Source organism: Lemur catta, chromosome 9 (genome assembly GCF_020740605.2).
Source record: "Lemur catta isolate mLemCat1 chromosome 9, mLemCat1.pri, whole genome shotgun sequence".
Taxonomy (NCBI): Eukaryota; Metazoa; Chordata; class Mammalia; order Primates; family Lemuridae; genus Lemur; species Lemur catta.
In genome coordinates, this window is record NC_059136.1 from 47,750,925 (window position 1) to 47,764,083 (window position 13,159).

The 13,159-nt window shown below is 28.9% G+C and overlaps 1 protein-coding gene across 3 annotated transcripts in view; it reads left to right on the forward strand.

The window, feature by feature from the left end:
* Window positions 1-13,159, forward strand: part of CSMD3 (CUB and Sushi multiple domains 3) — a 1,082,068-nt gene that overhangs the window by 438,874 nt on the left and 630,035 nt on the right. For 2 of the 3 annotated variants that reach the window (XM_045561854.1, XM_045561855.1), the window contains one exon: window positions 9,396-9,473. The exons of the other annotated variant lie outside the window; for it this stretch is intronic. In XM_045561854.1, the coding sequence (XP_045417810.1) occupies window positions 9,396-9,473 (78 nt within the window). The remainder of the gene's footprint in view (window positions 1-9,395; window positions 9,474-13,159) is intronic. 3 annotated transcript variants of the gene reach the window in all.

Below are 13,159 nucleotides of genomic sequence, written 5' to 3' on the forward strand. Positions count from 1 at the left end.
GCTAGAATTGAAGTTTCAGAGTCAAATAAATGAAGATATGTATGACCTTAGGCAATCCACTTAACCCTTCTCCATTTCCACATCTGTAAAAAGGGGAAATAATGTTGCATGTATATTTAGTTAGATCTCAATAAGACAATATGTACAGAGTACCTAGTGCTTTGGACACATCACCAATAAATAATACTGTTCCTTTATGAAGTCTTTACAAGAAGAAATCATACTCCAGTTATATAAAAATCCTTTAAGGTAAAGATAAATAAATTAAGAAAACAATTAGCATAGAATTTTAACTTTCTTAGGTAGTTAATTTCCTTGGGGATAAAATATATAGCTTAATGCAATATTGATAGAGAATATTGGAAACAGGTATATATAGCTTGATTTAGCACCATTCATATTGATCTCATGTATAAGTTATACGAAAGTAATATGTAGTATTCAATTCATCTCAGATTGCTATTAGCTCCATATATTTTCTTGCCAGTTACTCTTCTACTTCGATATAGCCAACTCATTTAAATTTCTTTTTATCTACTCTATCTCTGTGAATTCTCTATGCTTCTTGTGGACTTAATTGCTAGAAAAGAATAAGTTGTGTGGTCTAGATCTTTAAAACATTTTCTAAGAAACAAGTGAGCAACCAATGATAGGATGAGGAGCAACAGTCATCAGTAATTCTACCTGGATATTGCCCTTTGGAGTATTACAGTGGTCACAGACAAATTGAGAGATGTGCTGAATATGGTGCTTGAAATCTATATTTAAAATCAAATCTCTAATGATTTCCCTGTACTAGTGATATATCCATCAGAGTCCATTGGGAAACAATAGACCATTGGCTAATGCAAGGAGAGTTTACTTACAAAAGGACTATTTCCAAATGAATGACTATAAAGGAACCACGAGGGATCATGCTTTAACAAAGGGTAGTAACAGCTGGGCTGTTATGATTCCTAATTTGTTGGGATAAAGACTGTGAGATGTTGGACAGAGTCATATCACAGGCTGGCATGCAAGGATCAGCATGTTGTAATTAAACATCCTAGCCAACTCCAGTCAATGAAGTGGTGAGGAACCCTATGGAATAAAAATCCTGATCTCACTTTCCTCCCTCTCTCTGTCTTCCTGCTGGAATTTCCCAAAGGTTAAGGGAGTTTGTTGATACAGTCTAGCACTTCAAAAAGTAGAATGTTCAAAAGAATCACCTGGGGATCTTGATAAACCATAGATTCTAATTCAGTAGGTCTTGGGTGGTGCTTCACACTTTGGCTTTTCTAACAAGCTCTCAGGCGATGCCAATTCTGCTAATGTAATGCCTCAATTTGTGTAGCAAGAATGTAGCCTATTTAGATCAACCTTATGGGCAGAGAACAAGGAGGAGAATGGGGAAAATGGACCTGGAAAGGCAAATTGACACATGGAACATAGATGGGTTATGATGACTGCCTTTCCATCTTGAATAGCCATGAAATTAGCAGAATAACTCTGCATATATACAGCTATCAGAGCCCATCTGTGTTTGTTTTAAACAAAATCCAGGTGCTAATATGAGGTTTCTAGTGAAGAAATTAATAAAATGTAATAATATGAAATCACAGAGATGAAGGGATGTTGTTACTTATTAAAACAATCCCATTTCTTTTTTTAAATAATTTAAAATCATTCACTGTAGTAATGAAATTTGTAGTGAAAGAATATATTCATTGCTCATAGTCTTAAAGGAGTCATTAACTTTGGTCACTATTATTCAAGCAGTTGCTTCTTTCCCAATTAATCTCATTTTAGAAGGCATTACGTTGTACATAAGTGATCTCTGATGTTGAATGTAAAACAAATATGTGATGTAAAATTACTTCATCTTCAGTAAGAAAATATTATCTTTTTCATGTTACATTTTATAGTGAAATTATCTATGATAAAATTAATTTATTAAGTGACAACAGAAATTATAAACAAAACAAAATCATTTGTGTTCTACAGAATATGGTATGTCAAAACAAAAAAGGCATAAGAAAATGCATACATTGAGTGGATCTTAATATTAACTGTAGGACCACAGACAATTTAAAAAGTTAATTCATTTGAAGCTGTCAGAAAATAAGGATTAAAAACTTAATTAAATTTAAAAAAGATAATTTTAAAGTGTTAAAAGTATCTGTGAACCATACCAATGGTAACTCTTCCCATCTGGTGACTTGCATTATGCCAGTTATAAGACTTTCTAAACAATATAAAAATCCCACATTTTTCATATAATCTTGACATTTTACAGCACACCATAACTGTAAGACCCGTTACGCGAAGGATTGTGGGTACATCTGCTGTTATCTGCGTAAGTGTTAGGGATTCCTGAATTTGTTCCATTTCTACAAAGGAGGAAAGCCCATATACAAATTTTAGAGACTTTATCCAATAATTAGTTGTATGATTTCTCAGCCAATTATATAGACTGTCCACTATCTCCAAAACAAAAAGTAGTAAAATTTAATCCATAATGCCTGTGAAAATTAAGTTGATTTTATAAAACATGATGTCTCCTTTTCATGCTGACCACTGTTCAGTTTCCCAAATGAAAAAATTTTACACATTTCTTAGTCTAAAATGGTTGAAATATAGATTGCCAAGATTTAAATTCCAGGTCTACCTTGTTTCAAGGTTGAGAACTTATAGCTTCAGGATCTTTTGTAAAATGGAATATGGGCCTGTACAGTAGTATCTTAAAATTGTTCAATAATTTATTCATGTGTTCATATAACCTAATATGATTATATATAAGTATGTTTCTATATATTTCTATTAAACTTAATATTTTGATCAAAGATCTGGAGAGGTTTCTAACTTTGAATAAAAAAGTTAAATTTAAGTTGGAAATCCAGGGAAAGTAGATAATTTAATTTGTATATCATCTCTACGCAATGAAAAAGACATAATGGAAAATGGTTCAAAAAATTTAATATATTTCATGACCAATTAGAATGGCCTCTGAAACAGAATAGACCTTAAAATTACAAATGATAACAACATTAGTACAATTAACTAATATTTAAAGACTCTTGTTATATGTTGGTTTCTAGAATGTATTGTAGAATTTAAGCACAGGCGTAAAAAAATAGTACTATATGTGATTATATACTTTCTTTCAGCTAAAAATTGAGCATAACATTCATTTTATACTTATGTACACATTCTATAGGCAACAATAACTGCTAGCCATAAATGAGTATGGTAGCAGAAATAGAAGTTTAAGATTAAAAAAATATTGGGGTATCTGAAAAATATTATTTATCTCTAGTGATTTTTAAAATGGATAGTACGTTAAGATTTGTAGTGATTATAAAAATGAATATATAGGATTTCTTAATAAATTTAATTAGTCCAATTACATGATTTTGAATTTGAAAAGCTCTTAGATATCCCATACCCCTAATATGTATATCTCTTCAAATGAATTTTTCTGTGCTTTTCAACATATTTAGTTGCAACACTACTTTTCTCATCAAAAGTGAACATTATTGTTTCTCTTTATACAAAGTATATCTTCTTATTTTTAATATATTGTTAAATAAAATATTTTTCAAAGAGATTCATGAGCCGCTTGGTAGTATGTTGCTGAATTTTCTATTATACCTTCTTTCTATATAATCCAGAAACATGATCTAATTTCAGCATACCTCTAATCACTTTTATAAAATATTATGCTACAGAATCATGTATACAGCAAATATTATTTTCACAGAAATTTGTATTATTAATCTAGCAGTAAACCTTATATGAAAGATGATAAAACAGTCATTGTAGAAATATTGTCTAGTTTTTTACTCTAGTATCAGCACATTTTTTTTATCTTTTTTCTTTGAAAAATTATATGGAAGGGGCCATCAATTAGCAGCCTCCATGCTAAATATGTTCTGAAGAGGTGTTTTGTTCAGCCAGTACATGATGCAGAAGAAAATGTTAAATTTTAAGTTTGTAGACCTGTAATGTGGAGCCACTATTTACTTTTAAACAAATGAACAAAATCTGTCCTCTTAGCACAGTTAAATACTTTTATAACCACTAAATACATTTTAACCTCTGGGGTAGAATAGTGAATTCTGATAACATTAGCCTTTCTCTCTTCCTTTGGTCCATATTCTACTCCTAAATAATTTAGAATAAATTAATGAATCTCTTAGAACTGAAAAGAGAAGTTAATCAACATGTCTCTTGTAACGAGACTAGAGCACACGACTGCGAATTCCTAGTCCGGTGAGAAGAATGCCAGAAATAACACACTGTGTTTTAACATTATTTTACTCTGTAATAAAATTCTTAGTGACTGATTAGTCTTATTACCCATGCAAATAAATCTACTGTCAATGTCAATAGTGACATCAATAGTGAGATGAGCCATAGTCTCAAGATCAAATACACACACACACACACACACACACACACACAGAGACACACAAGTTAGTTATTTTAAATATTAAAAAAATAAAAGAAATTATCTTCTTATTAGTATAGTTCATTTGTTGAATATAAAGTGAAAGACAAGATTATAATTAATTCAAAATAAAGAGCAGATTTACACATGCTGTTATCACATCAAATACAGTACAGAAAAGGAAGAGAAAGGCATTCCTGTACACTTGAAAAGTTAAAATGAAACAGAAATAAAGCAAACATATCAGTCAGTAAAATACAAGTTACTTTCTTGCTCATAAGAAATTATTTTCCATTTCAAAAAAATTATCATGAGCTGATTGAATCGAGGATTTATAATATAATGTAGCTACTGCCACTCCAAGATACTTTATTATCAAGTAAATGCTACTAGCTTGGAAGATCAATATAAATACAAAGTTAGAATATTGCATTCATTTTATCTTCATTATTGTATTAGCATATAATCTAAGTAGAAAGTGAGAGAGGTTTCAGGATGTTCTGATAAACTTTAGTAAATAACGCCATTGTCTTCTATGAATGCTCCATATAAGCAAGAAAGTAAATTATTTATAATTGGAAAACTTTTCTACTAATACTAAATATGTCTATTTCTTTTTTCTGGAATATAAATGTTTTGCATATTGTGAGTTTTCACTATATATGCATAACAATAAAATAGTATCATAAATTGTAAATATGTAACTTTTCAGATTATGTACTGAAGAGCTCATCAATCTTCAAATAAGGACCTTGAAACCAGGAAATGTTTTATGACTTAGTGATGAAAGGTCCTACGACAGGTCATCTTTTCCAAACTTTTAATTGATATTTGAACTCCCTGTATCACATCTATTTAATATGATCAGTTTCCTAACATTAAAGACCAGCACCAACACTAAATCTACTACTTCCCAGTCTATTTTCTCCCACTAATACCACATGTTCACCAGTTACACTTACAAAGATTCTCAGACATAAACAATAAAGACAAGTACCACTTATTTCACAAAAAAGTTGGTATCTGAAACAAAGTAATCATTTATATATGTGAATATATGGTTAATTTTTATAAGCAGTGTAATTTAAATCATTTCAAATAAGTGATTTCAACTGATTAACATGAAAGTTAGATGAGGTTTAAGTAACATTCAATGTTATTTTCTTTTTGTAAGTTTTTAAGTGACATTTAGAATTCAAATTGATTTTGTAGATAACAGAACAATAATTGAACTGGAAGATACCAAAGTCATAGTCCACTAAGTGGTTTAAAACTGCTTTAATGAAGGTTACAGGAATAAAATGGTTTTTCTACTGTCTAGGGCTTGCAACAAAATTAAGATGGATTTGATTGCTGGCCTAATATTCCTTTTTACCAGAACTTCTCATATTATAAAATATTTCTATTATGCTTAAAAAATGAGAGTCAAACCGAAAAAGTAATGAAAATGAACTAAAATATTCAAAAATTATTTAGTATATGAAAAAAAACAATGAAAATGGATCTTTATATATATATGTAACTTATCTTGCATTTAATGCTTTCAAAATTTATTAGGCCATACATTGTTTTTCTGTATTTAAAAATAGCTTTATGGATGAAAATTCTTCTTTTTGAACATTCACCCTTCTATCACTACCCTCCTTCCTAATTCATGACCAATAAAGGAAATTATCCCAGCAAAATACCTTTAGTTAGAACCTAGAATTAACAACATTGCATTTATTCATTTATATATTTATATAAGTATAACATGAACAAACTATTTTTCCTGCCTTTGAGGAGCTCTCCATACAGTGAATGGATATTGCCAGGAATAACACATTATGTTAACATTTTCCTAACCTGTATTAAAGACCATAATGAATTTTAACTTTGACTTTATAATAAAATAAATTTTACATACATGTTACTGAAACACATTGATTAAAAAAAGTCAAGTTAATTTTCTATGTTAAATATGGTCACTAGAAGCACTCATTACTTGAAACTTTGAGATTTATTGCATGTACCTTTTATAAATAGTAAAATTTATATTTTTATTTTTTGTGATGATTACTGATACATGATTTAGAGCAAGGTCTTATAATTCTTACTTGTAATATTCATTCTTCTGATGTATTCATAAAGAGATATATGTGTTCTTCCTTTTAGAAATATATAAACATCAAAATATTTGTTTACTGTTTAACATACTTTAAAGATTTTTGTCAATTTAAACTTTATATTATTATCTATTCACAACTTTTTGTCTCCTAAAATGGATTTCCCCCTGACCTTTCGTCTTCTATATCTATATTACAATTATTATAAGTTTTTACTTTCAAAAATATTATGGACTCATAATAATTAAAAATAAAAAAATAATTAAAAAGCAAAAAAATTGATATAGAGCTTAAAAAAGAAAGAAAGAAAGAAGGCTAGTTTCTTTTAGAACTAGGAAAGTATTTAAAATTCTTGGCCCGAGGTGACATTCTCTTAGCTGCAAACATTCACTTGTTTTTATCTTAAGGTGTTATCCCTTACCTCATCCAACTAAATAATTAAGTCTATATACACCTAAGCATGTACATAAATCTTCACCTTTCCTCCATATGCACCACCCCTTCTCACACACACACACACACACACACACACACACACACAATTAGTGGCACATTGTTTATAGCACGAACTCTTTGGCCCATAGAGTCTTCTTGTGCAATTTTCTTCTTTGGTCTTACAATATTTTTATTTAGTTTTCTTTACTCTTTTAGAATTCCAGATTTATGTTAAAATTACCATGAAATCTCAGACTCATTTGTAATATTTAAAAAGTCAAATCTTATAATGCAGAGAAAAGTAGAGGTAGTTTCCTACTTATAATTCATGTTTGGAATGAGAAAATCTAGAATTATACCACAAAATAGAAAATGCAAATTTTGTTAAGAAGTATTTTGAGACAGCAGAAAAATTCACAAGTGACAGAACTAAATTTAGAGTAGTTGAACACTTCAGAACTACACTTTAGGTTACCATGAGGCTGAGGGTAGAGGTGGAAGAGAATGACAACAAAAAGCATCACTTGCAAGAGATATACTTGTTCTTTCCCTATAAAAAAAAGGACACAAATAAAGAATCTTGGAACTATGGAGTGAATGGTCACCTAGTCTTAGATTCTTATTTTAAGAGAAGAACAAGTAAAAAGTCAGATCTTTGTCCAAAATCACACAGCTAGGGATTGCTAGGAATAGGGCCTCTCATCCTTTTCCAATGATCATTTTCTTCTTTTTTCAAATATATGTAGTGTGTATAGATAGTTTATAACTATATAGTCCAGTAAACCATCAGGCCCTTTCTACTTTTGAATGTATTAACGTGAAAAAAAAATCACCTTAAATGTTTGAAAAACCAATAAAATATCCATAATCTGAACTAATTGGATAGAATAACAGTTTAGGATTAATGAAATGATTATCTTAAACTAACAAAGTTCAATTTTTTTTTTTAATTTATGGCACCAACAAAACCTAATTGCATAAGTGTTTAACATTATCATCCTTCACTATAAACCTGATAAAAAGCAATATATAAATAATTCTAAGTTATAATTGAAAAAGTTAAATATATCCCTTGCTTTCTTGTTTAAGCATTTAAAAAAAAAATAACTGAAGTGGCTAGGGGTGATGAAGAGGGGTTTGTAAAAGGGTACAAAAATTCAGTTAAATAGAAGGAATAAGTTCTAGTGTTTGATAGCACAATAAGGGTGACTATACATAACGATAATTTATTGTAAATCTCAAAATAGCAGGAAGATAAAATTTGAAATGTTCTCAACACAAAGAAGTGATAAATATCTGAGGTGATGGATATTCCAATTACCCAGATTTGATCATTATACATTGTATGTTTGTATCAAAATATCACATATACCACATAAATATATACAACTATTATGTTTCTGTAAAAATTAAAAAATTAAAAAGAAAATAATTGATATGTAAATAGCTCATTAGGATGAATAGTTTAACTTTTTTTAATTAGTGGGGTTTCAATTAATAGATTTTCTTTATTTCACTTGATATCCTTTAAAAATTTATATGAAGTAGTTTTATCAACTATCACATCACTTTTAAAAAAATTCATAGCACTTGCAGTAAATCAAATAATGTATACTTAAAAGGAAATAATACATATTTTCCTTCATCCCAATTACCTGAAAAAGTATGTTTAACAAATCTCATTTAAAAAATATTTCCTACTCCATTGTGTTGATATTTATCTATTTCTTCTTAGAGTGTCCAATTATGATATTGAAAATCAATATCATAAGATCAAAAATAGTAGCAAAATATATTATATGGCTCCAAATAATTGTAATTCATTTTCATACATTTCGTACAATATGGACTGACATCGATCATAGTGTCAAATGAAATGATAATGAATAGAAATGATTAGTGGCAGATATTTTTAAATTTATTTTAAATTTTTCCAATTATTCTATTTTATTATATGTATCCTAATATTTCAAATTGGCCAAATTTTTAGATGCTTTATTTACAAAAAAAAAATAAAACAATAAAACAAGTTCATCAAATTCTTCCTCCTATGCTAATGTCCCACCATTTTTACTTTTCCAGTTTAATTTATTCCATAAAATTTCATGATATTAAGTGGTTTATGATAAAGTGTTAAGATTTGGGTTTTATATAAATTCTTGGTAGTTTTTTAATATATCTATACGTCTATGCAGATTTTTTTTCCTGTAGAATATTCAAAGTCCTTCTACCCTGCTTAGTATTTTACTACTAAGTGATTATATTGCTTTATTTTTATTTTTAATATTCTTCTGGGTACCCTGTATCAGGCTTGAGAAGGTGATTTCTTTATCTTGCATAATTCCATGCTAACAAAATTTGTTAACTTGAATTTCATTTTAAAGTTGTATTTCCTGATACATGTTTTTGTTTGTTTTCTTAACTAGTGAAAAAGGCCATAGATTTTAAATCTAGAGGATTTAAGTTGTTTCCAGGGAAAGACAACAGCAACAAGTTTTCTATCTGTGAGTGTACTTCTTTTTTGTTACTTTCTCTAGTGCAAGAGTGAAATTTGTGGTGTCTGTGTTGTTTGTGTGTTTTATAAAAATGTTCATGTATTTACCAAATTAACTGCATTAATATCTATATAACATGCATGATGATTCTTCAATATTTTATTTAAATGTGTATTGAGTTAATGGCTTAACATGGTAAACTTCCAGCCTCATATTATTTTTGCTCAAATTTATTTCATATTTCAAGATGTAAAAACTCTCTTCTGATCTCATGTGTTGAGGACATTCAAGTTTTGTAATTCCAGGATGTGAAGTAAAATTCTCAAAATTGGTGGTTTCTTATAGAAATTCTTGTTTGAATATATCTAAATTTCAAGAAAAATATTTTTCCAAGGAATGTTCCTTTTACAATAGAAATTTTCGCTTAAGAAAAAATATACTAATTTCAGTTAACTTATCCAAACTCTTGAAATCAATAGTATTTTGTAAAGTATTGTTATTCACTCTTTTGAAAAAAATCTTATGAAATGACCTGAAATACACAATTTTGATTACAAATTCAAGGCTTTATAGATCATCTGAAGCTGATCCCATTATCTCAGATTTAGAGCATTCCTCTATACTACCATAAACATGGTATTTTTTTTCAGAACTGTGCATTTTTGTAGTACAAATTAATAGCAGTGTGCAGAAATCCCCAATATCACTGTTGTAGATTAGAAACTTCCGAACAAGTCATTTATGATATAATATCTGATTTCTCGGAAATCATTGATCAAACTGGGTTACCTGTTTGGAAAACACTAAATAGTTAATTTCAAAATATTTAGCTTGCATAATTATTCTTTCTTCATGTTTTTGAGAGTTAAAAATGTACTTTCAAGATTTATACTGTCAGTTTTTAGGAAAATTAATAATGCTACAATATGACTCAGGTTAATTATTTGATACATTTTGGAAAGACATTTCCTATAGTAGAAAATATGAATATAAAAAAATTTCCACTTGAGATGATTCCAATATATCAAATTTCTTCATGTCAACATGAAATAAAAGTTAAATATTTGCAGAATTAAATGTTAGGGTTGCTACATATTTTTTCCAATACTTTGGCCAATATATTTGTTATGGAATTCTAGGTAGAATTGCAAGAGGTAAAGCCGGTTGTTCCTTTTCTCATTTTGTCTACACACTTTTTTATTTTATATGCCACATGCTTCAAACTTCCAAATGTTCTGAGAAATTTTGGTTATTTATACTAAGAAATATAGGATTAATCAAGGCATTATAAGATGGATATAACTCTCCATACTTGTTGGTATAGTGCCTTATTGGAAATATGTATTATTTTTATTGTTCTTCTACATGGGTTATGGGGACAAACAAAAAGGGAATTTAGACATAACTGCCTATCTGAAAAAATCAACTCTGACTTTTAAAGGAATGTTATATTTAAGAAATATTTGCTTTAAGATTGTTAGGCAAAAAGTTATATGAGACAAAAAATGTTAATAATATGCCTCATAATTTTAAAACAAATGTTTCATTATCCATTGTGTTTTATATAAAGAATTTAAAAATACTCTTGCATTTTCATTTTTTAATACACATAATTCCCATTTCAATCAAAAGAAAATATTTATGGGAAATTTTTCATTATCACAAAATGGCAAGCCAACAGTATTTTAAATTTTATTTTACTTCAATTGGTTTCTAAAGTATTTACTGGTTCAAAACTATATTCTTTCGTGGTTATTTGTAGCAAAGAGTTAATATTGTTTTAATTTATATTCCTAATATATATCTATTGTCAAATTAGCATTCAAATCTTCACTTCTTTAATTAATCATCTATTTAACACAGGACAAAATAAAGTGGAAGATAATTTTTATCTGACATTCATTTTTCAAATGTAAAAAAATGCTCAAGCTGATGTTCTTTGAATAAACAGTCAATTCTATTACTGGCACAGCCAAAATTGAGCATAATCATGGAAGACATGCAATATACACATCGCTAAAGCAGAGATATTCCTACAATGACACCTTTACATTTTAACTAAGAAATGAGTTAAAAAGAGGTTCAGGAAGCTCCAATAGTGTTCATGGGGAGAATGTTTTCTTAAATGGCTGATTCAGATTTTTTTTTCAGCTTTACTACCTGAACTCTAAATTGCCCCTATCTAACCCTCCCCCTTGTTATTTTTCAAAAACAGTTTTGCCACAAAAGAAAAAAGAAATATTTTTTAAATTTTTTAAATAAAAAATTGTATTTTTAAAATGTTGAACTTAATGAATTAATAGTCTTACTAACTTTTCTACTAGGCTCTTCTATACTAATATTCTATATCAGTGGTCCCTAACCTTTATGGCACCAGGGACCAGTTCCATAGAAGACAATTTTTCCATTGTTGGGGAAGCAGGGAGAAGATAGCTCAGGTGGTGATGCCAGCGATGGGAGCGGCTAGAAATAGTAGGAAACTCTGAGCCTCCCATAAATGAGGGAGGCTTTTTCTTTCCTGTTCTTCAAATTCATACTTCTGTTCATTAATATTATCCATTCATTCCACAATTCCTCTATGCCAGCACCATGCAAAACTAAGAAGGTAAAGGAATGAATAAAATATAGTCTCACCCCTCAAAGATCCAACATTTTATTGGACAGCTAAATGAGTTAAGAGGCAGCTCTTTGTAGAATATGAAGTGTGTTAGTAAAAAATAACAGCACACTCTTTACATCAATAATGTTTCAGTTCAAAACAAGATCTAAAAGCACTGAATTTAATAAGTTATAATAAAAATTAAAAATCTAAATTTAAAAAATGTGAATTTTAATAATTTGAGAAAGGTGGCAATGCAAGTAGCTAGAAGAGGCAATGTGGAGGTATATTTTAGTCAGAATTCACTTATTTTTAGGGTACATTATATGCTATATAAAATCAGAAACCTTATGAAAACATGCTTATGAACCCTTCCCATGTAATTAAAAATTTGAAAAGAATTCATGTTCTTACCATGATACAAGTTGCTATTCAAATTAATAGAATTAAAAGTGAAGAATCTATCCAGTTGCTTCAATGGCATTATGAAGTGAAATCAGCTTATTGAATGAATACTAATTTCATTTGAATGATTGGCATTAGTTAGCTATGGGCACTTTTGAAATATCTAAATATCAGAGGAAATAAAATATACTTTTTTTATTTTTATTTTAAACGTTTATAATTAAAGAATATTAAATACATGTACCATGTAGAATTGCTCTCATTATCCTTACATTTTAAATTGGGATGTCTTTCCTCTATGGCAGATGTCCAAAAACAGTGGTATACTTCTAAACAGACAGAAATAACTTGACAATTAAAATCATGAGAAATGGGACTAATTTGGTGAAAGTGATCAAAATGATAAATGTGCTTTGCATTTTAAGATAAAATGTTTGGAAAGGTGTTTTGTAATTATAATTAATGACATAGTTTCTGCTTTGATGAGCTTTGTGGACAGGCTATAGGGCTCAGGAGTTAAAAGTAGAATTTCTGGAATCAGATCGCCTGGGTTTAAATATAGATTAATTTTAAATTAAATATAAAATTGTCCAAATAAAATACTCTTAAGTTATACAAAAAGAGGAATTGGAGTAATATGGAAAAAATGAGTGATTATATTTTGGGTATGGTTGATCTCGAGATGAGTTTT